The 25,947-nt window shown below is 46.2% G+C and overlaps 1 protein-coding gene across 2 annotated transcripts in view; it reads left to right on the top strand.

Moving 5' to 3' along the window:
- The first annotated feature begins 942 nt into the window (after positions 1-942).
- PPP2R2D (protein phosphatase 2 regulatory subunit Bdelta) overlaps positions 943-25,947 on the top strand; it is a 49,707-nt gene continuing 24,702 nt past the window's right edge. Inside the window, exons 1-2 of one of the 2 annotated variants that reach the window (XM_026494422.4) lie at positions 943-1,048; positions 1,156-1,248. In XM_026494422.4, the coding sequence (XP_026350207.1) occupies positions 1,042-1,048; positions 1,156-1,248 (100 nt within the window). In that variant the 5' untranslated portion in view covers positions 943-1,041. Of the gene's footprint in view, positions 1,049-1,155; positions 1,249-25,947 lie in introns of those variants that run through there. The other variant, XM_026494423.4, reaches the window with a different exon arrangement.

Below are 25,947 nucleotides of genomic sequence, written 5' to 3'. Positions count from 1 at the left end.
CGAACAGCGTGCGGCACGCAGCAGGAACTGACCCGTAAACAGTATTTGTGGAGCGGGCAAAAGTTCCTATGTGGGAACGATCCTCTAGTGGTGGGATACGGTCACTGCCGAATTTACAATATCACTGGGAGAAGGTATGATTTCAGATTCATAAAACCCACAAATGAATAATCCCTCCACAAGCCACAGAAAAAGAACACCCATATGTTCTGAACACCAAAAGTTTCCCTAAGACTGCATCCTGGGAGCTCAAAGAAGCTCTGGTGGGCAGCCTGAGCTCTGCGCAGGGCTGCGATCAAAGACGGACACGGAACTCCCGGGGCTCCCTCCGTGTATGAGAAGGATTGACGGTCTCGCCCGCCGGCCGGGAGGACGCGCACAGGTGCGGCGCGCCCCAGGAGCGGCCGGGCCCCGGTGCTCCGCCCGCCGGCCTCCGAGCGCGCCCTCCATTGGCTGCTCCGCCCATGGACCGCGCTCCCATTGGCCGAGGCTCAGACTGAGGGCGGGCCCGGCTCGCGCTGGGGGCGAGGGCCGCCGGGAGTCCTAGCACGACCCGGCGAGTGAGGCTGGCGGTGAGCGGCAGCCTAGCAGCTCGTCTTCAAGGTCGCGCCCACCTCGAGCCCCTGCAGCCCCGCCGCCCTGGACGACCCCGTCGGGTTCGAGTGGAGCCGGGCTCGGGCTGGGGGGGGCGTGGCACAGCAGGGGGCGGCTCGCGCAGGCGCGGTGGGCGCGCCCCGCAGCCCCCGGCAGCCCCCGCGGCCGCGCGCCGCGCCCCGCCCCGCCCCGCCCACGCAGGGGAGCCTCCCGGCGGCCCCGCCCCCGCCCGGGCCTGCGGAGGAGGCGGAGGGGGATGACGTCATCGAGCGGGGCGACGGACATTGGGCGCCATTTTGAAAAGGGAAAAAAAAAATCCCTCCCCGGCGGCGGCGGCGGCGGCGGCGGCGGCCGGGCTGAGGTGCTCGGGCGGCAGCAGCGCGGCGGCCGCCTACTTAGTGCGCCGCCGCCTCGGCGCCCGCCTGCCCGCCCGCCGGCCGGCCGGCCATGGCAGGTGAGGGGCCCACGCGGGGCGGGAGCGGGGCGCCGGGCGGGGGTCCCGGGCGGGCGGGGGGCGCAGGGCGGGAGCGGGGCCCTGACGCGCCCGGTGTGTGTTCGCAGGAGCCGGAGGCGGCGGCTGCCCCGCGGGCGGCAACGACTTGCAGTGGTGCTTCTCGCAGGTCAAGGGGGCCATCGACGAGGACGTGGCCGAAGGTAAGGCCGCGCACCTGGCGCGGGGGCGGGCGGGGCTCCGCCGGGCATCCCCGCGCGGGCGCACGGCTCCCCCTCCCCCCTGCCCGCGGTCCCCGGGGAAGCCCCCACCCCCGGCCGGCGGGGCGCCCGCTCGCAGGGAGGGCGCGGAGGTCTGGCCCCTGGCCGGGGAGGCGGCCCCGAGGGGTTATGTAAGGGAGCCAAGGTCACAGAGCCTCCCGAGGACTCGGGTGCTCTGGGTGCATTCCGGGCTCCTCCCCGCGCAGGTGGCTGCCTCCTGCGCTCGGTGGAGCTGCGGGTACGCGGGACTCGGCGGCGGGGTGACTGCAGGATGGCGGAGGGGGTGGGACGCGCCGTGTGCCTCACTTTCTACGGCTCCGAGAGCAGTCGCTGGGCTCGGTCCTTCAGGCCGCCGTGCAGCGTTCTGCGATGCTGAGTTACTCTCGGTTCTCTCACCACAGTGGTGCATTTTAAACTTCCCTTGTTTCCCTGACATGACCGTACGGGACCCAGGGTCCGGGGTTTTGGGGTGGCCTCGGGCGCCAGCTCGCACGAAGCTACCTGTCCGTTCTTTCCCACGCGCGTAACTGACTGTGGGGCTGACTGTGAGACCCAGAAGTTCATGGCGATGCAGCGACCCTTCCTTTATTCACTCATCTTACTGTTCATCCTAGAAAGGTTCTGTCTTCACCCGAAATACACCTTCCTCGCCCCAAGTAACAGTAACTCTGCTCAGGTGTTTTGTCACCTTTCCTGAACGTCCGCCTCTCCCGTGACCTTTCGCTCCCTCCTCCTTCACCCCTCCCCTGGCAGGGTGACATGTGGAGATTTTAGGGCCAAGACAAACCGCACCCACATTATTAAACAAGTAAAACTGCACTTTAAGAAATTTGTAAAGGTGTATACAATTTGAGGTTTGAAAGTAGATGGTTTTATATCCTGTAAATAATTAGTTTCTTTTATACTCGTTTCAGGTATATTACTTTGTTTTACATGTGCCCAGTGGGTGACAATTCATTTTAACTCAGTTTTTATCAGGAGTGAAGCAAAACTTGTTAGTTTAGAACTTGATGCCCATCTCAGTTTCTGGTTTCCCTTTTCAAAAAAAGTTGTTGACAAACCGAATGAATTAACGGTGAAATCTAATCACAATGATGTGTTTTCAGTGGTATATTGCACTTTAAAAATGGTATTCTTTCCTTGAAAAGGTCATCGCAGAAGTAATCTCATTCACTGAATCAAACTGATTGGAACTTTCTGCAATTTTAAATCCCTACTTCACAATTTTGAATAGATCTAAAAGTTTGGTGTTGCAGGTTATCTTTTTTTTGTAAGGTTTCTTTGTGGTCATTACTCAGGCATTTTTTGATTGTTGTATGTGTTGCGCTCTCTCTTGTCGTCCACGTATGCTTCGACCTTAGTGCTCACTGGGGCGAACACATTCATGACTTCTTGTCGCCGAGTTGTGGCAGTGTCTGTTGAATTGTATCATTGCCATAGAAGTCAGCGATAACGGAAACGGAATTGTTAGGAACTCGTGATTTTTGAGCCAGGAGGATAAAGAAGCTTGTGTCCAGACTCAACCGTGATAGAGAAGTGTTGGGAGGAGATAATTAAGGTTGGGTAATTTGAAGGAGGTTCTCTTGCCCTGACACTTGGGCTGTTGAGCTCAGACGTGGTACCTTTTATTTGTTGAGGTTTGTGGCTTGTGATGTGTTTGTCCCGGTCTGAGCTCCACTGGAACCCTGTGCCGTGGATGTCTTTCTGCTTCCTGCGACCATGACCGAGGTGCAGCAGGGGCCCTGTCCCCACTTGAGTGAGGGCAGCACCTGGCAGCATGAGGCAGTTCAGGGCTCAATGCTTGAGCAGTGTGTACAGTGGACAGAGGCTTTTGATTTCCTTGTTTTTGAAACTGATAGTTTGGGGGACTCAAATCATAACTCCCAAAGGAAGTATGGTACTGTGTAAAAGTTGATGGTTTTTCTTTTCTAAGAGTGGGGTTTTGCTTAGGCGTGGGCCAGGTCAACATAGCACTGTCAGGGATTCCTCATCTCCTGCAGGTAGTAGTAGAGCTGGGCTCAGAGGGTAATTTTCCTGCTGGTGACAGGATGCAGGAGTGACGATCACTGCTTCTTCCCCTGCAGCTCGCTGCCTGTGGCTGCAGTCATCACCCTCTGCAGGTGAAACAGGTGAACTTTTATGCCCAGAGAAGCAAGAGTCTAGAGTAAAAACCAGGGGGAGGCTTCCAAAATGAAGTGAGAAGAGAAGTGGTTTGTTAACTTGTGCCTCCAAATCCTTATGCTCTAGGCAGAGAGCGCTGTGTGGAAGCTGTTAGGTGTTTGTGCAGATTTCCATGTGTGGTGCTCAGTCACCAGGCCCTATGCCCTTTCCTTGGGCAACTTCCACTGGACAAATGCCTTTTGCAGATGCCACACGATACTACAGTCCTTTTCTAGTCTGTCTCCTCCAGCTTGAAGGCTGGCTGTCCCCCCACACGCACCTTGTAGAGGACCCAGTCTGGAGTAGTGATAGCTAACAGACACTGAGTGCTCCCTGTGCTCCAGATGTGGCTCTTTTACCGGCATCCGTTAGTTCCCTCTCCATGCAGCCCTAGGAGGAAGGGACTGTTCTTCCCAGTTTTAGATGCAGAAGCCGAGGCACAGAGACTCTTAACTTGGTCAGCAGCCGCTGTAATGGCAGAGCCAGGGTTTGAAGCCAGGCGGGCTGGTCCAGAGCCTGTGCATGCTGGACTGCTTCAGGGACTGTCTGTGGCCAGTACTGCTGCAGCCCTCGCTGTGGGATGTGGCTGCCAGCCTCGGGGTGGCTCCTTCTAAAGCTCACGAGAGTGCCCACCGGCCGGAATTGTAGGAAACGGCTTCCGACTTCTGAAAGCAAATGAAAATGAGATACCTTGAGAGGAAGTGCCTATTCCAGGTTTGGAAGGTTTAGGAACAAGGGTTAAAACATGACCCTCAGAGAGCAGATGTCCCAAAGACAAGATGGGAAGAGCCTGAAACCCTGTGCACCCACAGACATGCCGTAGTTTTGCGCTCGGTTACTTCAGCACGATTGTACTCACCTTCTTGCAGGGAAGCTTTGGGTCCTGCTGCCTTTGCACATTGATTGCTTTTCCAGAGAAACAGCGGGGAGGGCTGGAGGAGGGCCTTGTAGCCAGCTATGACCTGCTTTTATAGCTTTTGTATAGCTTGATGGCCGCTGTTCATCATCGGTAATTTTACATGTCTCGACTTTTTACTTGATGGTTTTGTTTTAATCTGTTTCTTAATCTGTGAGCTGGTCTATGGTCTTGAATTGGATGTTAATCTTTCTCTAAAGAGATAAAACTAAAGGTTCATCTGTAACTCCAGCTTAAGTCTGGGGAGTTCTATAAATCCTATGGATATCTCAATGATACAGTACGGCCTTTCTAAAGGGGTTTATGTAGATATATTATTAGAGGAAAACCTTGAAGTCGGGGAACGGAAACAAAAATGAAGGGCACGTAGGTACCAATACCAGGAAGATACTGTGTTTCATAGAATGTGAGCTGCATCTGATTTCAGAGCTGTTAACATGTAGGAACCCGTGCTCCCTAGAATCAGTGAAATCCAGTATTTGTGAATGCAGAACTTTCTGATCCTATTTATTATTTTTAGAGTATTGTGGGGTTTTTTTTCTGTATCTAGAAAATGAACATTCAGTATTTATCATTGATTTTTTTTAAGTTGTGTTGAGACACTGTGTCTGGTTACTTGAAGTATTCCTAATCTGATACATTGTCTACATTCCATCGTAGGATTGATTCCCATTTACTTAATATTTATATCTTTGCCATTGAAAAAGCCCTCCAGGAAAGCATCTTGTGGGGGAAAAGCCATCAAACAAGAAAACGATCTAGTAACATTCTGGCTGCTTAATTTAGGAGAGAGCCTCACCGGAAGACTGGGCCATTAGGAAATCAGATACGTGTGGTTTTCTTGAGATTAGGGCATTTCACATACTTAGGACCATAGTTATATTATAATGCTTCCAAAATCAGGCTGCATGTTCAAGAAGCTGGACTGATTGTAGTTATATAATCAGATGTAAGTATAAGATTTAGGGTATTGTTAAATCATACTCCTCGATTTTTTTTTTATTCCTTGATTTTAAAAGTCTTGCTTTGAAGGGAGGTTCTGGGTTTAGTTCGCGTCTACCATTTATCGGTGTGAAGGCCCATTCTGAACCTCAGCTCACTTATCTACAAATTATATCAAAAGATTTTTGCCAGGGGTGCCTGGGGGTCTCAGCTGGTTGGGCTCTGCCTTATGCTCAGGTCGTAGTCCCAGGGTCCTGAGATCGAGCCCCACATCGGGCTCCCTGCTCAGCGAGGAGTCTGCTTCTCTGTCTCCTTCTGCCCCCCATGCTCTCTATCAAATAAAGACATAAAATCTTAAGGAAAAATAAAGGTTTCTGTCAGGATTAAACAGTCTGCAGTGCTCTTGTTTCTTGTGAAGTGTTGTTTGAGTGTTAGGTATGACTGTTAATTAATTCTCACGTATTTCAGGCTGTTTGGGTTTGGTTGTAGCTTTATGTAAACCTAAAAATCGCAGTTTCTTGGTTTTTCCTGATTTCCCCCCGGTCTCTTCACTCACCCCACATCCGTTCAATTAGGCCTGACCTCTTGGCTTTTCCGTTATTACTCAGTGCTCCTTTCTTGCTTGGATTTCTTGTTCGTACTCTTTGATTCTTGCTCATGTTTCTTTTCCCAATGAGAATATTCATTGTGTTTCCTGCCTACTTCCCCACCCTACCAGTCCTTTTCACAGTCCACTTTCTTTATAAATCACTGCTCAGCCACTCTTAACACCTCATGTTCTGTCTTTCTCTTTACTTAGCATATTGTGGTATTTAGCTCTAGGCTCTGTCCTTCTTGTTCCCCAGTTTTAGTGCATGGGTTAGGCTTGCCTGTTCAACTCGTTACTCAGGGTATGGAAAGGCATTTGGTACAAATCCCATTTCAACTCTCTTACTAGCTTTGTGTTAACTTGATGGGTTACTTACTTTCTGGTTTTTCTCTGTACATCCGGGGTACTATTCCCTATGGCCATTACAGGTTGTTAGGAAGATTCCACATAAATGCAAGGAAAGCTCTGGCAAACAGGCACACAGTAACTGATAACTGGGGGAATGTTATCTCAGGAGACACTCTTGCATAGAAGAGCTTACTCTGTGTTGCTCCCAGGAGCCAACTGAAGAAAAGGAAGGGTGTTAACGGGGACCGGCTTTGAGCTTAGTTAATCTGAAAGTTCATGACCGTGCCCTGAAGGGCTGCTGGTGTGGATGTTGGAATAGAGAAACCCTGTTCCTGTTTAAGAAGCCCTCTGTTGAGACAGACAGGTCATTGCACCCTCCTGAGAGCAGAGTAAGTAGAGGGAATGTGCTTGAAGTGCCCCAGACAGACTTGGTTGGAGAGTGAAGGGGAGGAAATCGGGGGGGGGGGAGGGGGAGAAAGGGAAGAGGAGAAGAATGTTCCAGATGGAGGAGGCTCAGAGAGGAGATTGGAGAGCACATGGTGCATTCTGGGAAACCAGAGTGCTTGGCAGGTCTTTGTGCAGAGAGGGGAGTGGCCCTGTTGAGGGGCCGAGTGGGAGGGCCAGAGAGTGCTGAGTTGAGTAACATCCTTGAGCATCATGCTGAGGACTTCGAATTGTATCTGGAAGTGATGGAGATCGAGATCGCAAGCCTTTTAAGATTCTAAGCAGAAGAGTGACACCAGCTTTACCTTTTTTAAGGAGGTCACTCAGGCCCTGGGAGAATGGTTGGTTAAGTGGGAAGAATGGACGCCAGTAGGAAGTTAGTGCAGGAATAAAAGCTGGAAATGTGGACTTACTCGAAGTCAGGTCTGCAAAAAAAAAAGGGGGGGATAGTAAATATTTTAGACTTTGCAGGCCAGGCTGTCTCTCTTGCAATGACTGAGCTCAGCTCTGCCTGTGAAGCTGGAAAGCAGCCACAGACCCCACAGAACCAAGGGGTGCGGCAGTGGGCCAGCATCACCGTTAAAACAGCAGAGGCTGGGTTTCACTCTCAAGTTGTACTTTGCCAGCCCGTGTGCTATACCAGTGGTTCTCAGAGCTTTTGGTTCCAAGAGGATCAGAGAGCTTTTGTTTGTGTGGGTTATATCTGTCAATATTTACTATATTGGAATTAAAACAAGAACTTAAAATATTTATTATTTCACTTTAAAGTAATAATGAGTCTATTACATGTGAACATAACATCTTTAATGAAAAACAACTTTCCCAAAACAAACAAAAGATTTAGTGAGAAGACTGGCATTGTTTTACACTTTGTAAACCCTTAAGTATAGGGGTTAATAGAAGACACCTGGATTTTCAGATGCTCTGCTTCCGTGTTCAGTCTGTTGAAACTGTTTTATTGAAATTCATGAAGAAAATCTGACCTCACACTTACATGTAGTTAGGAAGAGTAAGAATGAATTACTAGCCTTTTCATATAATTCTGGATCTTCTTTAATACTACAGCAAAACTGGGCACATGATGGTTTCTTCAAGTTCAGTTATGCTTTAGAACCCAACACTGTCATTGAACTTCTATTCCCCATTATGTTAACGTCTCTTACTTCTGTCCTGTACTTTGAGTGGATCTCTTGCTTATGTGCACGCTTTGGTAACATCATACTTTGGTCATTTGGATCAAGTCTTCCAAATACTGGTACACTTCAGATCTTCAAAATGTTGGTACATTTCATTATAGAAGATCAAAGAAAATCACATTTGTTAATGTCACAGCAGATTTCATCAGAAAAGTCTTCAAGCGGGAAGCTGTCAAAGTAATAGAAATAGATACAAGTTTTCCAAAATTCAAATTTCCTCTTGAAAGTGTGGATATTAACATTGGCAACAAATGCTGTCAGTTATTTTCTGTGAAGTGAGAAGCTCCCTTTGTTCATTTTCAGGAAACTTCTCTGCCAGATACCCAAGTCTGAATAACCATAGTTGGTGAGTTGTTCTTTCAAATAAAAATGGCATTCCATGAGAAGAGTGACTAGTTCAGCTTGCAACACAGACAGCTGTGCATGTGCTTTTTCCTTGAGACCGTCACTGTGCTTGGATGTGGAGCAGACGTGATTTATGCATAGTGACCATTTTACCACAAAGAATATTAAAAGAACTCAAACCAAAGGGTTGGGATTGAGTAAAATTAATGGGTTTGACCTTAGGACAGTCCTAGGTGAGACTGGATTGCTTGCTTTCACGCGTGTGTGTGCAGGCGTGCTCGCACGCATGTGCACGTCCCGCCGCCCAGTCCAGCGTGGTGCTGCTTCCGTGCGGTAAGCAGAGGTGCCAGTGGTTTCCACCGCCCTTGCTTTTGTTCCTCCGTGCAGATGGCAGCACATTACTATGAAGATAGTTTTGACCTCAGGGACCTCTGGAAGGTTCTTGGGGACCCCCAGGGGTCCACAGACGACACTTTGAGAACTGCTGCTTTAAAGTGAGCTCTAAGCAGTGGTAATAAGAGGGCAGATTTCAAGATTAACTGTCCTCTCTCATCTTTACTGGATTTTATTGGTTTTGTCTCAGTATAAAAGCAGAGCATTCAATATTTAAAGAAAATCAAATGATATGGATGTGTAAAGAGTAAGAGTGAAATGTCCTCTTCACTGCTGTCCAGGAATCCTCCCCGGAGGTAACACTACTCTTAACAGCGTGTGTGTATTTTTGTACCATTTCCTACGCATTTATTTATTCATTTCTATTTTAAAACTTAGTTTGTATATAAGCATTTAAAAAATTTTTCTTTTACAAAATGTGAATCTTGTTACAAATATTGTGTTGCAACTTTTTTGCATCCCTAGTATGTAATTTAAGATTTTACAGTGACCCAGGCTTTCTGCTGAGCTGTGTATATACTTGACCTCATTTGACTGTTGAGTTTCCCCTTGAGATGTAAGTGCTACTGTTGCCTTTGTTTGATAAATGAGAAAACCGACTCTAAGGAAGATTAAGGCATGTTGCCCAAGGTCATAGAGCTAGTGGGTGCCAGCATCAGGATGCATCCAGTCCAGGTGTTCTGAGTCCAAAGCCCATGCCCATACTTAAGTGTTCTTAACCATTCTGTCTTGTTGCATAGCTCTGTTTGTCCCTTCTGATAGCTGCATACTGTTGCATTATACAAATTATCTCATGTATTTAACTAGTTCCATTGGTGGTTTCCAGTTTTTGCTGTTACTGAAGATGCCGCAGTAAACAGTCTGGTCACCCACCTGCCTGTGGAGGCATTTCTGTGGCTAGATTCCTAGGAATGGACACACTGGCAAAGCCCATCGTTTACCTCTTGATGCTGCCAAATTGCCCTCCCAAGGACGATGCCAACTTATACCTTCCCCAGAAGTTCTCCTCACCCCATTCGCTGAGAACGTCAGGCTTTTTCATGTTAGCTGTCTTCATGGCAAATTGAATACTGTAATTTGTGTTTCCTTACCAGTTAGTAATGGAGATGTTTTTATTGACGATTTGTTACTTCTGTGAATTGTTAGATCATATCGTTACTCTGTTTTTTTCTCCTGAGCTTTTTGGAATCAATTTTTAAAAGCTTTTTATACATTATGAATATTAACCTCTAAATATTTTTTATTATAAACTCTGAATTTTAATTCTTCTGCCCCCTAGTTCATATGTTGTCCTACCCAGATTTCAGTTAAGTCAGCTAAACATGTATCTTTTACAAGGGGATTTTTTTTGTTGCTCTCGCTGCTGTTGGAAATTAAGGAAAGTCAGAAATGTGTGTGGGTCAGTAATGGTTTAGACGGGGAATGGTAAGTGGACAGGAGGAGTGGCTCATAAATTGAACGTAAATAGAAGCTGCAGTTCAGAGCTCCGAGTTTCAGATACTGAAAACAGAAATCCTGGACAGGGCTTTGGGCTTAGAGCGTGGAACAGACTGTGGCCTGTTTAATGTCTATCTGTCAGAAAACCACAACTAAAATAAGTTTGCGGGTGTGTGAATGAACACGGTATTTTGCACAATACCGAGCACAGTGTTGGCCCACAGGACATGTTTTAATAAATTGTGAGTTCTCAGTGAGTCCTCATCCTTGCGCCAAAGGTAGCAAGTTCCCAGGTGATAATTAGGAAATTTGGGGTGAAAAAAGCAGGTGAGAGGTCTTCATCTTTAACCTTATCTATAGGCATGTAATTCATTTTTTAAAAGGGGTAAGTGAAAGAGTTAATATAAATCATCAAAGAAATGGTATTAAGCAAAGAAATTTTAATTAAAGTAGGTGAGATTTACTTTTGTTTGACATTTCTGGAAAGAGGATCTCTGTGCTTGTTTGCTGGAGGGCAGTTTAGCGTATGTGTCTGTTAAAGCCAGGTTGCAACCCCTCAAGTCCACCTCCAGGAACCCTGCAGGAGCATGCCTGCACTGCAGGATCATGTGTTTACAGAGTTGTGCACTGTGCAGCAAGCAGACGTCCGGAAAAACTGAAATACCCAAAAGTGGTGAAGTGATTAAAAGCATTATGGTATGCCCATAATGTGCATTGAAGGGGTCCGTGCCTGTTGGAAAGCAGTCTGTGACACAAGGTTAAAAACAGCAGCTTGGGGTGGCCGGGTGGCTCAGTTGGTTAAGCAACTGCCTTCGGCTCAGGTCATGATCCTGGAATCCCAGGACTGAGTCCCGCATCGGGCTCCCTGCTCTGCAGGGATTCTGCTTCTCCCTCTGATCATCTCCCATCTTGTGCTCTCTCTCTCAAATAAATAAAATCTTTAAAAAAACAAAAAACCAACAGCGGCTTGCAGAACAGCACTCCACTGTAAAACAGGAGTGGTTGTAAATGCGTAGGTGTGGAGGTGACCTGCCCAGCGGTTCACAGTGGGGGCCCCTGGAGAGCGAGGGCTCACATTTACACTGACGAAGGACGCCTGCTTTTGTGCTGTACACTTCTGTATCGTTACACGTTTCACACCACGGAGGCATTGTGTTTTGTAATGATAAGGAGAAAAGGGCCATTGGGAAAAGGAGAAGACTAGCTTTCTAGGAAGGGAACACAGGAGGAGGCCCCCTTGCTGCTGCTCTTGAGCACCTGCCGTTGGGCTGCCTCCCGCTGTGCGTGAAAACTCCCGCAACACCGTCGCTGACGTTTCATGGTTCTGCTCCCAGCATCTTGAGTGGCAAGTAGATATCCATAAAAGCACAACCATTAAAAAGCACTAGTATCATTAACTAGATTTAAAACAAAGCCAAACAATAACCCTGCTAATAATTATTGAAAGGTGGGGGGGCTTCAGTGCGTTTTGTGTGTCAGAGCATTCGTAAGCGCACCCAACTTCATAAAGCGGCAGGGGCTACGTCCGGCTTTGTTTCTGCCGTTCGCAGTAAACCATCTACCTGCGTGTTCTAAAGAAATGTTATGATGTCATTGTTTTCAGGATACACCTTACATGCAGGAGAGATGTTTTAAATCTTCAGACTGTTTGCCGCCTCGTGTTTTGATAAACTCTGTAAGTCACCTTTAAACAAAATAACCTACATACATACTATTAACATGATACAATAATAATAAATAGTTATGCTTTCGATATTTGGTCTTATTTGCTTCAGATTGTTTTAAATAAAAGTTACAGGGGTGCTTGGGTGGCTCAAGTCAGTTAAGCCTCTGCCTTCAGCTCATCAGGTCATGATCCCAGGGTCCTGGTTGAGCCCCACATCGGGCTCTTTGCTCATTGGGGAGTCTGCCTCTCTCTCCCTCTGCCTGCTGCTCCCCCTGCTTGTGCTCTCTCTCTGTGTGTCAAATAAATAAAATCTTAAAAAAAAAAAAGTAAAAGCTGCCGTTCAAGTTGAAGTCCTTTTTGTTAACCCCCAGTTCCATTGCTAGCCTCTGTCTCTGTTGCCCAGTGAACTGGGGAAACCCTGGGCTATGGGGTCTCGTCCCAGCCTGTCCCAAAGGAGTTGCCGAAGGTTCATGTCTTGAGAAGGAATTCAAAGACAGTTGCAGCCCAGCAGACAGGAGAGCCACACAAGCGGGAAAGTCTGTTAAAGGGAAGCACACTCTGGAGATGGGAGAGCCCAGAGCTCTAGGGAGAGGGGGCTGTGCGACTTGGGGGTCGGCTTTCTCTTTAATGGACAGTTGTTAATTAGGGGGAGGAATACGCATCAGTTGGGGGAGGGATTTCTTGGAAGGGGTTTTGCACCTTTTCTTCCTTGTTTGGTCAGAGGTCCCGTCCTGGCACCCAGTGTCTTGGGCCTGTCTGGTCTGATCCAGCTGCTTGTGGGGTCTTCCGGGACAGGCCTCCGACCTTCCCCGTTGCTGGCCTGCGAGTACCCCATTAGAACCTAACTCCCTGCCTCATCCCTTCCCTCACCAGCGGCAGCTTCTGCCATGAAATTGGCATCTGGACTATCCCCGCTTATGAATTTGTACGAAAACAGATGCACGGCTCACCTTTTACGGCTTTTCCTCAAGGAAAGATTACTGTATCTGCTTCCCCCACTGCTGCTGCTGTTTGTCAAGCTCTCTCTCTCTCTCTTTTTTTTTTTTAAAGATTTTATTTATTTATTTGACAGAGATAGAGACAGCCAGCGAGAGAGGGAACACAAGAAGGGGGAGTGGGAGAGGAAGAAGCAGGCTCATAGCGGAGGAGCCTGATGTGGGGCTCGATCCCATAACGCCGGGATCACGCCCTGAGCCGAAGGCAGACGCTTAACCGCTGTGCCACCCAGGCGCCCCCCCCCTTTTTTTATTTCCAGCTCTCTCTTTCTTGCCAGACTTCAGTGATCTCATTGTTAGAGATCACATTTCTTAGGTTCGACTTTATGGTACCAGAAAGGATGTGTCTGTCACATGTTGAAGTCATCGGAAATGTCAGAGATAGTCCTGGTAGGAGTAGTAGTTACCAAAAATATTCCTTTTTTTTTTTTTTTTTTTTTAAGATTTATTTATTTGAGAGAGAGCATGCACACGCGGGGGGGGGGAGTTGGTAGAGGGAGAAAGAGAAGCAGGCTCCCCCGTGAGCAGAGCCTGATGTGGGGCTCGATCCCAGGACCCCGGGATCATTACCTGAGTTGAAGGCAGATGCTTAACTGACTGAGCCAGCCAGGTGGCCCTACCATAAATATTCTTGCTGTGCTTTGCTACAGAGCCTGGTTAAATTCAGGTAGTAATCATGATTGCAACCAGAAATTTGAGAGAACGAGAAAGTTTCACCATTTTCAATTTATTTAATGTTCACAGGGGAACATTGGAATTCAGTAGTAAAAGGAAGAATTGACTTGAATTATGAAATTAACTACTTAGAACTTTCTGTGTACTCTTTAATACTGTTTGGGGTAAAGTGTGTCAATAGGTAAAATAGTAATCCTATAAATTGTTGCTTTAGAAATCCACTGACTGCTACCTTTGGGGGTGCTGGCCGTGAGGGCCTGTGGTGTCCTGGTGGAGGGCCGGCTGGCATGGAGAATACATGCCACTGCCTTGAAAACTGGCTCCTGGGGTTGCATCTTTTCATTTGACCTACAGGAAAGTACAGAACACTCAGGCTAACGTTGATTTGGACCTTGTATTTTGAGAACTGAGTTTTTTGTGTTTTTGTTTTTGTTTTAGGTTTGATTTATTTGAGAGAGAGAGAGAGAGAGCATGAGCAGGTGGGGGGGGGTGCAGGGAGTAGCAGAGGGAGAGGGAGAAGGGGACTCCGGCCTGGCCCAGCAGGGAGCATGATGCAGGATCCCGGGATCATGACCTGAATGGAAGGCAGACGCTTAAAGGACGGAGCCACCCAGGCGCCCTGAGAACTGGGATTTTTTTTTTTTAATTGAAATCTGTGTTAGATTCCTGTGTTATATTCTAAGCTTATTTTTATTTATTTATTTTTGTAGAGAGGGGAGTAGAGAGAGAGGGAATCTTAAGCAGGCTCCATGCTCAGTGTGGAGCCCACCGTGGGCCTTGATCTCACCCACCCTGAGACCATGACCTGAGCCAAAATCAGGAGTTGGATGTTTAACCAGCTGAGCCACCCAGGTGCCCCCTAAGTTTATTTCTTTCAATCCCCATCACCTGTTTCACTCATCCCCCCCCCCACCTCCCCACCTCCTCTCTGGTAACTATCAGTTCTTTATAGTTAAGAGTCTGTTTCTTCGGTTTGCCTCTGTATTTTTCTTTTGCTGGTTTGTTTTGTTTCTTAAAGCCCATGTATGAATGAGATTATATGGTATTTGTCTTTCTCTGACTGACTTATTTTGCTTAGCGTAATACTCTCCAGCTCCATCCATGTTGCAAGTGGCACGATTTCATTCTTTTTGATGGCTGAGTAGTATTCCGTTGTGTATGTATATACATATACCAGCTCTTCTTTATCCATTCATCAGTCAGTGGACACTTTGGCTATTGTAGATAATGCTGCTATAAACATTGGGGTGCATGTATCCCCTTTAAATTAGTGTTTTTGTACTCGGGGGTAAATACCCAGTGGTGTGATTGCCGGATAGTAGGGGAGCTCTGTTTTTAACCATTTGAAGTACCTCCATACTGTTGTCCACAATGACTGCACCAATTTGCATTCCCACCAACAGTGTAAGAGGGTTCCCTTTGCTCCACATCCTTGTTGTTGTTTCTTATAAGTTGTTGATTTTAGCCATTCCCACAGGTGTGAGGTGACGTCTCATTGTGGTTTTGATTTGCATTTGCCTCATGACCAGTGATGTTGGGCATCTTTTCATGTGTCTGTTGGTCGCCTGGATGTCTTCTTCGGAGAAATGTCTGCTCATGTCTTCTGCCCATTTTTTATTTGGATCATTTGTTTTTTGGGTGTTGAGTTGTTTAAGTTCCTTATATATTTTGGATGCTAGCCTTTTATCAGATACATCATTTGCAAATATCTTCTTCCTTTCTGTAGATTGCCTTGTAGTTTTGTTGGTTGTTTCCTTTGCTGTGCAGAAGCTTTTTACTTTGATGTAGTCTCAATAGCTTATTTTGCTTTTGTTTCCCTTGCCTCAGGAGACATAACTAGAAAGAAGTTGCTGTGGCTTATGTCAGAGAGTTTACTGCCCGTGGTCTCTTCCAGGATTTTTATGGTTTCAGGTCTCACATTTAGGCCTTTAATCCATTTTGAGTTTATTTTTATGTGTGGTGTAAGAAAGTGGTCCTGTTTCATTCTTTTGCATGTGACCAGTTTTCCCAACACCATTTGCTAAAGAAACGATCTTTTTCCCATTGGATATTCGTTCCTCCTTTGTTGAAGATTAATTAACCATATAGTTGTGGGTTTAATTCTGGGTTTTCTGTTCTGTTCCGTTGATCTCTGTGTCTGTTTTTATGCCAGTACCATGCTGTTTTGATTACTACCTCTTTGTGATTTAACTTCAAGTCTGGGATTGTGATACCTCCGGTTTTGTTTTTCAAGATTGCTTTGACTATTCAGAGTCTTTTGTGGTTCCAGACAAATTTTAGGATTATTTGTGCTAGCTCTGAAAAATGCTGGTATTATTTTGATGAGGATTACATTAAATGTGTGGATTGCTTTGGGTAGTATAGACATTTTATCAGTATTCTTCTAACCCATGAGCATGGAATGTCTTTCCATTTCTTTGCGTCATCTTGAAATTCTTTGTTCATTGTTTTATAGTTTTCAGAGTACAGGTTATTCACCTCTTTGGTTAAGTATATTCCTGATATTCTGTTGGTTTTGGTGCAGTTGTAAATGGGATTGTTTTCTTATTTTCACTTTCTGCCACTTCATTATTAGTATTATAGGAACGCAACAGATTTCTATACATTGATTTTTGTATCCTGTGACTTTACTGAATTCATTTATCGGGTCTAGTAGTTTTTTGGTGGATTCTTTAGGATTTTCTATATAGAGTATCGTGTCGTCTGCAGATAAGAGTTTTACTACTTACCAATTTGGATGCCTTTTATTTATGTTGTCTAATTGCTGTGGCTACGACTTCCAGTGCTCGGTTGAATAAAAGTGGTGAGAGTGGACGTTCTTGTGAGGTCTGGGAATTTTTTTAATTGTGGTAAACTATACAGAGTTTAATATTGATCATTTTAACCATTTGTAAGCATATAATCCAGTGACACGAATTACATTCACAATGTTGTGTGACCATCAGCGCTATCTATACCAAAATCTTTTTCATCATCCAGAACAAAAACTCTGTCCCTATTAAATAATAACTTAAAAAAAAAACAAAAACCCTTTTCCCCTCCCATTCAGCCCCCAGTAATCTCTGTTCTGCTTTCCGTTTCTATGAAAATTCATATGCCTGTTGTAGGGACCTCATGTAAGTGGAGTTATGCAACATCGTCCACCTGTATCTGGTTTATCTCACTGTGCGTAATGTTTCTAAGGTCTGTCCGCATTGTAGCACATATCAGAAATTTTTTTTTAAGACTTTATTTTTTTAGAGCAGTTTTAGGTTCACTGTAAAATTAAGGGGGAAGCTACAAAGATTTTCCATATACCCCCTGCTCCCCTTCTCACCCTACACCCAGCTTCCTCCACTATCAACATCCCCCACCAGATGGTAGATTAGTGACAACGAAAGAACCAACACTGACACATCATTATTGCCCAAAGTCCCATTATCACCCTGTTTACGTTATAGTTCATTCTGGGTATTAAATGTTCTGTGGGTCGGGCAGATGTGCAGTGACTCATGTCCATTATTACAGTATCATGCAGAGTAGTTTCTCTGCCCTGAAAATTCTCTGTGCTCTGCCTTTTCCTCTCCTCCACTCACTCCCGCAACCACTGATCGCTTCACTGTCTCCAAAGTTTGATCTTTTCCAGAATGTCTTGTGGTTGGGGTCACACCATATGCAGCCTTTTCGTTCTGGCTTCTCTGACTTCATTTTATGCATTTACGGTTCTTTCGTGCCCTTCTCTTTCGTTCTGAATAATACTCCATTGTCTGGATGGACCACAGTTTACCTCCTGAAGAGCAAAGAACATATTGGTTGCTTCCAAGTTTTAAAAATTATGAATAAAGTTGCTGTAAACATTTGTGTGCAGGTTTTTGCGTAGACATAAATTTTCAGCTCCTTTGGGTAAACGCCAAGGAGCACAATTGCTGTATCGTATGGGAAGAGAATATTTAGTTTTGTAAGAAATGACCAAACTTTCCTGAAAGTGCTGCCCCCCACCAGCAGTGAAGGAGAGTTCCTGCTGCACCACGTCCTTACCAGCCTTCCGTCCCGCGGGCGATTTGGGGTTTTGCTGTTCTGATAGGTGTGTAGTGCTATCTTGTCTTAATTTTTATTTGCCTGAGGGTGTGATGCTGGGCATCTTTTCATATGCTTAGTTTCCATCTGCATATCTTGTTTGCTGAAATGTCGGTTAAGGTTTTTGCCCATTTTGTAATTGGGCTGTTTTCTTATTGTTGATTTTAAGAGTTCTTAGTAGATTTGGATAACAGTCCTTTATCAGCTGTATCTTTTGCAAATATTTTCTCCTGGTATGTGTCTTATCTTCTCATTCTCTTGAATGGATCAGAATTTCATTCAATTTTATGGCAGAATTAAGTGTGGATTTTTTGAAGTAGGAAATTCCACATCTCTAATTTTTTTTTATTTTTAGTCATTGAAAATTTTAAAAATTTTATGCTTAAAGAATAAATATATTCCTCAAAAGCTATTTGGAAATTGAATTATTTCTATGCACTGAATGAACTTACTGGTCAAAAATAACTTGCTACAGTTTTTCTAATATCACAAACTGGGGGGACGTCTGGTGGCTCAGTCAGTTAAGTATCTGCCTTTGGCTCAGGTCATGATACCAGGCTCCTGGGATCGAGTCCTGCCTCTGGCTCCCTGCTCAGTGGGGAGCCTGCTTCTCCCTCTGCCTGCATCTCCCCCCTGCTTGTGCTCACACGTGCGTTCCCGCTCCGACAAATAAATAAAATCACACACTGGGGGTTAGTAATCATTGTTTGCTTAAAATCTGATAAAACTTTGACTTCTTTTATCATTTACCTTGCAAATATGTCACTTTTTTGATAATCTTATCTATTTCAGGATTTCTTTAACTTAGAAATATCTGTGAGTTCTTCCACATGTGTTTAAATATACTGAACTGTGTTTATTTCGTATAAGGAAGACTGTCAGGACTGTGGGTGTGCCTAGCAGATACTAATAAAAGATGGCACATAAGGGGGTATGCGGCTAGCTCTGTGGGTGGAATATGTGACTCTCGATCTCAGAGTTGTGAGTTCAAGCCCCGCATGGGGCATAGAGCTTACTTTAAAAAATAATAATAATAAAGGTGGCATATCAGGAGAGAAATGATAGCAGCCTAGCTTTTCTAATATGACAGCCTAGGTTTAAAGATCATTTCCCAAATTTAGAGAGGGATTCTTCCCCTTTTGGTACCAATTTTTCAAATTAATGGCCTTTTTTTACATCTATGACAGAAATGCCAATCATTGTCTTCTTGCTACTTGCTAGTTTGAGTCTGAAATTCCAAGGAATAGTTGTGTAGGTACGTGTCTGGGTATGCGACAGGAAGGGGAGTTTCGCTGATAAATAGTGAGTGACCTAGGTTGACAAATGAACCCATTGTTTTGCTTCTTGGTGCATCCATCCTGCAGGTGTGCGTCCCTACTGTGGGTGTACCATGAGCAAAAGCACTGCTACACCACACACATGGTCCTGAGACATACGCAACTAAGCTGCCATTTTGATGAGGGTTCCAGAAGGAGTCAAAGGTCTTCCCTGGACAGTGGAACCTTGGGCTCTGGTGTGAAGGACAGACGGATATGGACAGGGTCGAGGGATAGGAGGAGTTGTCCCGGCAGAGTATACAGCACGAAGGAGGGCTTGAAACAGGAAGAATTATGACCAGTTTAAGAAACTAAGGCCTGAGGGTGCCTGGGTGACCCATTTCCGTTAAGCTTTTGCCTCCATCCTGGGATGGAGCTGCAAGTCAGGCTGCCTGCTTCTCCCTCTCCTCCACACTCGTGCTCTCTCTCACTGTCCTGTCTCTGAAATAAATAAATAAATAAATAAATAAATAAATAAATAAATAAATAAATAAAATCTAAGAGAGAAAGAAAGAGAAAGAAAGAAACAAACAAAGGCCTGGGTGATCAGACCATAGAAAGCAAAGGGGAGAATAGAATGAGGATTTTGATCTTTATCCTAGGGGCAGTTGAGAATTCACCTGATGCATGTTAGTAGGAAAGTGACATGATCACATTTGTGTTTAAAAAATAAAAGTTGCTCTGTTGCACTGTGTCGAGGTGGGCTGGAATCTTTTGGGGGCAAGATTTTCAGTTGGGTAGTGTGTATTTCTAATTTTCTTTGAACGTTTCTAATAAGTACGTTGATGATTGTGTTACAGAGATACTGTCCTGTCTTTGGTAGTTCCGGCGTGCTCTGATTTGCCTTGGCTCAGACTTGTGCTGTGGCCCCCACAGTGGCTGTTTGCTGAAGGAATTACGGTTCGGGGAGTGAGCACACAGTCCCCTAATGATCATTCTCATTATTCAACGTGTCTGCAGAAGAGGGGGGTTGTATTCTGTCAGATGGCCTTTAGGGATAAGAACTTCTCAATTTTTTAGGATGGGGTGAGGAGAGAGCGCATGGAATAATACTCTGTATGGTCAGATTTTCCTTGAAGAGTGGTTAAATCTCTGAGGGGCTTTAACAACACAAATGAAATGTGGTTTCCTAAGTTTTTGAAGTCCACTGAAATTGGTCTGACAAGACTTGTAATTGGGGAATGATGTAAACACTGAAACAAAGGCTTTTTTGGTTTAAGTGAAATGGGATTAAAAATAAATAGTGTTTTGTTGAACAATTCATAGGTTTTTGTGTGCTTAGAAAAAACTTGAAATAATCTGGTCTACTTTCAGAATACAATTGAGAAATGTTACAAGTTGTGAGGGCCCTTCCAGTGGCTTGGTCCAATCATTTTTATCGTATACTTGTAAAAATAACAGCTTTATTGAGATAACGATTCACTCAGCATAAAACTCATACTTGTAAAGTTTACAGTTGGCGGTTTTTTAGTATGTTCACTGACTTGTGCAGCCGTCACCACTGTCTAGTTCTAGAACATTTTCATCCCCCCAGGAGAAACCTCATCAGCAGTCCCTCTTCATTCCCTCCTCCCCCACCTCCTGGCAACCCCTGACCTCCTTCCTGTCTCTCTGGATTTGCCTGTTGTGGACATCTCGTAGAAATGAAATCATGTATTAGGTGGCTTTTTTATGTCTGACTTTTTCCACTTAGCGAAATGTCTTCACGGTTCACCCACAATCTAGCACGTGTCAGTATTTCATTCGTTGTTTGGCTGAATGATATTCCGTCACGTGAATATAGACATTTTGTTTTTCAGTTCATTTCATGAACACTTTGGGCTGTTTCCAGTAGTTGGCTATTTAAATAATGTTACTGTGAATATTCTTGTACAAGTTTTTACGTAGACGTGTGTTTCAGTTTTTTCAGGCATGATACCTAAGAGTGGGATTGCTCAGTCATTTGCTAACTTTGTTTGCCTTTTTGAGAAGATGCCGAACTGTTTTCCCAAGTGGCTGCACCATGTCACAATCTTACCAGAATGTGTGGGAGTTCCAGTTTCTCTACATCCCGGTCAGCAGTTGGTGGAGTGTTTGGGGGGTTTTGTTTAGCCATTGTAATACAGACGTGCAGTGCTATCCCATTGTGCTTTTGATTTGCATTTCCCTAGAGACTTAAGATGTCCAGCATCTTTTCCTGTGCTTATTCAACATTTGTGTATTCTCTTTGGAAAAAATGTCTATTCAAGTCCTTTGCCCGTTTTTTTAGTTGGCTTTTTTTTTTTTTTTTTTGAGTTCTTTATTTATTCCGGATGTGTAGACCCTCACCTGATACATGATTTGCAAATATTTCCTCTCACTCTGTGCATTGTCTTTTCAATCTCTCAGTGTCCTTAGATGCACAAGAATGATGTCCAGTTTATCTGTTTAGATGATGTCCAGTTTATCTGTTTTTTTTTTTTCTTTTGTCTTCAGTGCTTTTGGTGTCGTATCTAAGAAACCATTGTCTAATCTAGGATCACAAAGTTTTCTCCTGTGTTCTTCTGAGAGTTTTATAGATTTAGCTCTTATAGTTAGGTCTTTGTCTTGTTTTAATTTGGTGGGTGGCATTAGGTAAGGGTCCAATGTCTTTCTTTTGCATGTGGCTACTTAGTTGTCTCGGGCACCATTTGTTGAAAATACTGTTTTTCTCCCCCTTGAGTTGTCTTGGCACCTCTGTTGAAAATGAATTGGCCATAGTTGGAGGGGTATCTGTGTGGACTCTGAATTCTCTCCCCTTGGTCTTTATGTCTGTCTTTATGCCAGTACCACACTGTCTTAATTATTGTAACTTTGCAGTAAATTTTGAGATCAGGACGTGTGAGTCCTCCAGCTTTGTTCTTTTTAAAAATTGTTTTGGCTGTTCTGGGTCCCTTGCAGTCCCACATGCATTTTTACATTTCGCTGGTCACTCTCTGCTGGGGGCCGATGGAGTAGGGGAGATTGCTGGGGCTTTGTAGGGGTGTTGCCTGTACTCTGTACATCGATTTGGAGAATACTTCTATCTTCACATGAAATCTTAACATTCCTTTAGGTTTTCTTTAATTTCTTTCAACATTGTTTTATAATTTCTAGTTTATAAATCTTGCAATCTTTTGGCTAAATTTATTCCTAAGTACCTTATTATTTTTGATGATACCGTAAATGGAATTGTTTCCTTAATTTCGTTTTGGATTGTTCATTGCTGGTGTATAGAAATGCAGTTGCTCTTTGTGTCTGTTCATGTGTCCCTAGTCCTCACTACACTGGTTTATCGGTGCTGATCGTGGTTTGTGGGTTCCTTAGGACTTTCTGCGTAAGATAATGCCATCTGCGAACAGAGAAACTTCTACTTCTTTTCAGTCTGGATGCCTTTCATTTCCTTGCCTAATTACACTGGCCGGAGCCTTTGGTCAGGGTAAACATGCTTGTCTTCTTCCTGATCTTATGGGGAAAGCATCCACATTTTCACCATTAAATATGCTGTTAGCTGTGGGTTTTTCTGTAGGTGCTCTTTATCTCATTGAAGAAGGTCCCTTCTGTTTTAGTTTACTGAGTGCGTTTATAGTGATGCGGTGCTGGGTGTTGTCAAATGCTTTGCACAGGAGAGAACCATGTGTTCTGTCTGTTCGTTCTGTTAATATGGTGTATTATGTTGGTTCATTTTCAGATCTTAAACTACCCTTGTATTCCTAACATACAGTTTACTCTTCCTTTTATTAAAATACTGTTTATTCTAGTAGCAGAGGAAATGACTTTCAGTTCTCCTTTCTGACTTGTCCAGTTTATTTAGATAATTTGCCACAAACTGGGTTTTTTTAGTGATTGACTAGAAAACAATATTCAGATTTTTCTGCTTTGTCGATTTTATCCAGTCTACTCATAATTTGGAGAAACTCAGTTTTGAGAGCTTTTAAGATTATAGTGTCTCTAGCTTAGAACCTTACTCTATCTCCTACAGGTGGTTTTCCATTTTGTATGTTTGGTGGAGGCTTATTCACTTCTGTCAGTTCATGTCTGGTTTTTGAAACAGAACTTTTGCCTTCAGTGATCTGCTGTAAAAAGATAGCTAGAAATGCTGTACACTCTCGCACGCACATTTATTTGTGTCTGGTAGTAGAAAATTTTCCACTTTTTTATGGAAATGTGTAATGTTTCAGAGTGCTCTACTATTGTATTCACCATAATCGGAAATTCTCAGATTTATCTGACATTCTCATTAGAGATTTTGTCCTTGGAGAGGAGATAGTACTCCTAAATCTGAATATATAGGAAAGCATCTTCACTATTTTTGAGTGCGATTTTCCCAAAGCCTCTTGTCACTGGATTGATTATCTGTGTTGCTGTTGGAGTTCCTACAATATATACACTTGCACTCTGACAGGTGCTGCGGAGCATGAGATGAATGGTGCGGCCATTGCCCTCGATCCGTGTCTTACGTGTTCACAGATAGGGGAGAGAATGGGTTTGGCCATGGTGGGAAAGGACGTGGGTGGGTTGAAGCAGGTGACCTTGCTGAGTGGTGGAGGCAGACACTCCTTAGAGTGAGCTCCAGAAAGAGTGGGAAGAGAGAACGCGGAGACTGAGGACAGGGCACTGTCCAGCTTTGCTTTAAGAGGATGAAGTGGAGGTCAACTTTTTTTAAGAGGAGAGATTACAGTATTTCTGTGTGACATTGGGACTCATCTGTTAGAGGGGAGAAAGTGGATGGTGCTGCAGAGAGCGGGAAGGTTGTCTTCGGAGCAAGTCCTCGAGGAGCCTAGGTGGGACGGGACCTCTTGATGGCACAACTCTGTGTGGAGGATCTGTTCTGGGCGCTCCTGGTGTGACTGAAGTGGGCGGAATCACTCGCAGGGTGCGGCGGGGGGCTGGCGCGCAGGAGGCGTGGGCAGAGGACGGGTGTGGAGAGGTGCTTGCCCGGTGGTCTGGGTCCGGGGCGGAAGTCCGCGGAGGCGGGGGAGCGAGAGCAGAGCCCCGCCGCTGGAGAGGGCTGCGGGATGGCTCCGGGACTGGAGACCAAGGCTGGGGAGGGCGGGCTCTCGAGTCAGACTCGGGGAAGCCCAGGCCTGGGGGCGGGGGTGGGGGGGATGAGAACCCGGGAGAAGGTGGACCATCGGTAAACAGGATGTAGGGGAGGTGTAGTTGGCTGCTGACGGAAAACACGCAAGCATGGGGTGCACGTTCCCCGGGGGCCGGTGAGCCAGCACCTCGGGCCCTCCTGCCCGTGGAAGTACTCACCCTGTGGGTGAGATCCCCCTGCTTTTGGACTTGATATAAATGGGATCCCACTGTAAGTGCTCCTCAGTATTTTCTTCGTGAGACTAATCTGCTGTGTTCGGTGTGGCCGACATCTATCCGCTTTCATTGCTGGGTGGTGTCACCCTGTGGCGGGCACGCGGGTGGTTTCTCCGGTGAACGTGCCACTGCCGAGTGCCGTGGCGCTGAGCGCCCGTGTTGCTGGCGGCCGCGTGTCTGCAGTGGGATTTCTGGGTCCTAGAGTGTGTGGCTGCTGAGCTCTGGCGGGCACGGCGGGCACGGCCAGTCTTCCCAGCGCTAGTGCAGGGTTTCTCCCATAAGCAGTGTGCAAGAGTTCCCGCTGTTCCCCACCCCGGGCCCCTTGCCACGGCGACTTGGGCAGGTGTGTGGTGGTTTTCACTCACACCGCCTGAGACCCTTACTGGCCTGGGATGCATTCGGATGAGACCTTAAGGGGAAGTAGATGATCGGCTTTCATCGTGAGCACTTTTGGGGACTGTTTTTCACGCAGTCCTGGCAGTGAGGGGAGAAGGTCAGGAAGGGGACAGTTGTCTCACTAGGAGCGTGCAGCAAGTCTGGGTCTCCTGCCCGTCCCCGCACGTCCTGCTGGTACTGTTGGGTCCCCAGAGCTGCGTGCCTTACCTGGAACAGACGGGCCCCTGGCCTGAAGGTGGCGTTTGAATAATCCTCCAGAGCTCGAGCTGCCTGAGGAGAGGAGAGAAAAAATTAAATGGCCGGAAACTGTATCTCCCTTGTCATTGTTGTGGTTTCATTTTGTTTTGACAGTGACTCAGCAATTTAGCTGGTCATTTTGAAGCGGAGTGTCACTTATTTGGTAAACAGTGAGCGGGGATGGTGGGGTGTTGATGGGGCGGTAGGTGGGGCGGTGATGTGATCCGCGCCTTTGTGCAGCTTGAACTCGGCCGGGCAGCGCAGGCCGCGGAGCGGCCCCTTGGGAGGCTGTCCCAGGGGCTCAGCCGGAGGGGACGCTCACGTCGGACGTAGGGCAGTGAAGTAGAGGAAATTAAGTTGTCACACTTTCATGCTTAGTTTTGAAAAGCTTGAAAGTTTGGGAAAATACAAGACTAATACAGCAAACACCTGTGTACTCAGCGCACGCCCGAATCCGCCGCTCAAGCTGTCTCCCCGTCTCCTCGGTTGGACCCCAGGTCCTGACACATGTCACGCCTGGCTCACTTTTAACCTCCCGTCTCTCTCAGCCCCTGTCCTCACCCTCCTGGCGGAACCCCAAACCCGGTCTCCGCACCTGCCTGCCCGCACAACTCCAGCATCTCCACACTGCGTTCACGGAGATGTCGGTCCCCGGGCGGCAGGGACTCGGCCTTGCTCTGTGTGCCCAGTGCCCAGGGCACTGCCCAGCTTACAGTAGTCACTCAGTGTGTTTGCCGAATCGTAAAAACAAGCTGCTGCCCGCAGATCTCACAGGGGCATTGATACTGTGACACAGCCCCGTGTTTCTCTGGTGCGGTTCCCTCCTGTCTGTCCTGAGAACGCTTCTCCACTCGCCCCCACAGCACCTGTGCTCTGAGCAGATGAACCTTCTCTCCTACCTCCTAGAAAGAAGAGCTGCCATCTGATGAGACCACTTGTCAAGGCCCAGGTCCACTCCTGCCTCTCCTGTGCCATGCACGCCGTGACCACCCCCCCCCCCGCCCCGCCCCGTGCAGGTGCCCCTGCTCCCGCCTGTCTGCTAACCCAGCTGTCCTGTGTCGTCAGTCCCCCTCGGCTCGGCCGTGCCGTGGGCACATGAATGTGACTTCATGTTCTCCATCTTTTAACACCTTGTTGACGACATGTTCCCTCTGGGCCCCCCTCCACATGTCTTACTCCTGCTTCCTCATGTCGCACGCACCACGTCCTCTTACATCCAGCGCCGCCTGTCACCTGCCC

This window comes from Ursus arctos, unplaced genomic scaffold (genome assembly GCF_023065955.2).
Source record: "Ursus arctos isolate Adak ecotype North America unplaced genomic scaffold, UrsArc2.0 scaffold_7, whole genome shotgun sequence".
NCBI lineage: Eukaryota > Metazoa > Chordata > Mammalia > Carnivora > Ursidae > Ursus > Ursus arctos.
The sequence above is the reverse complement of the archived record's forward strand: the minus strand, read 5'-3'. Positions and strand labels throughout refer to the sequence as shown.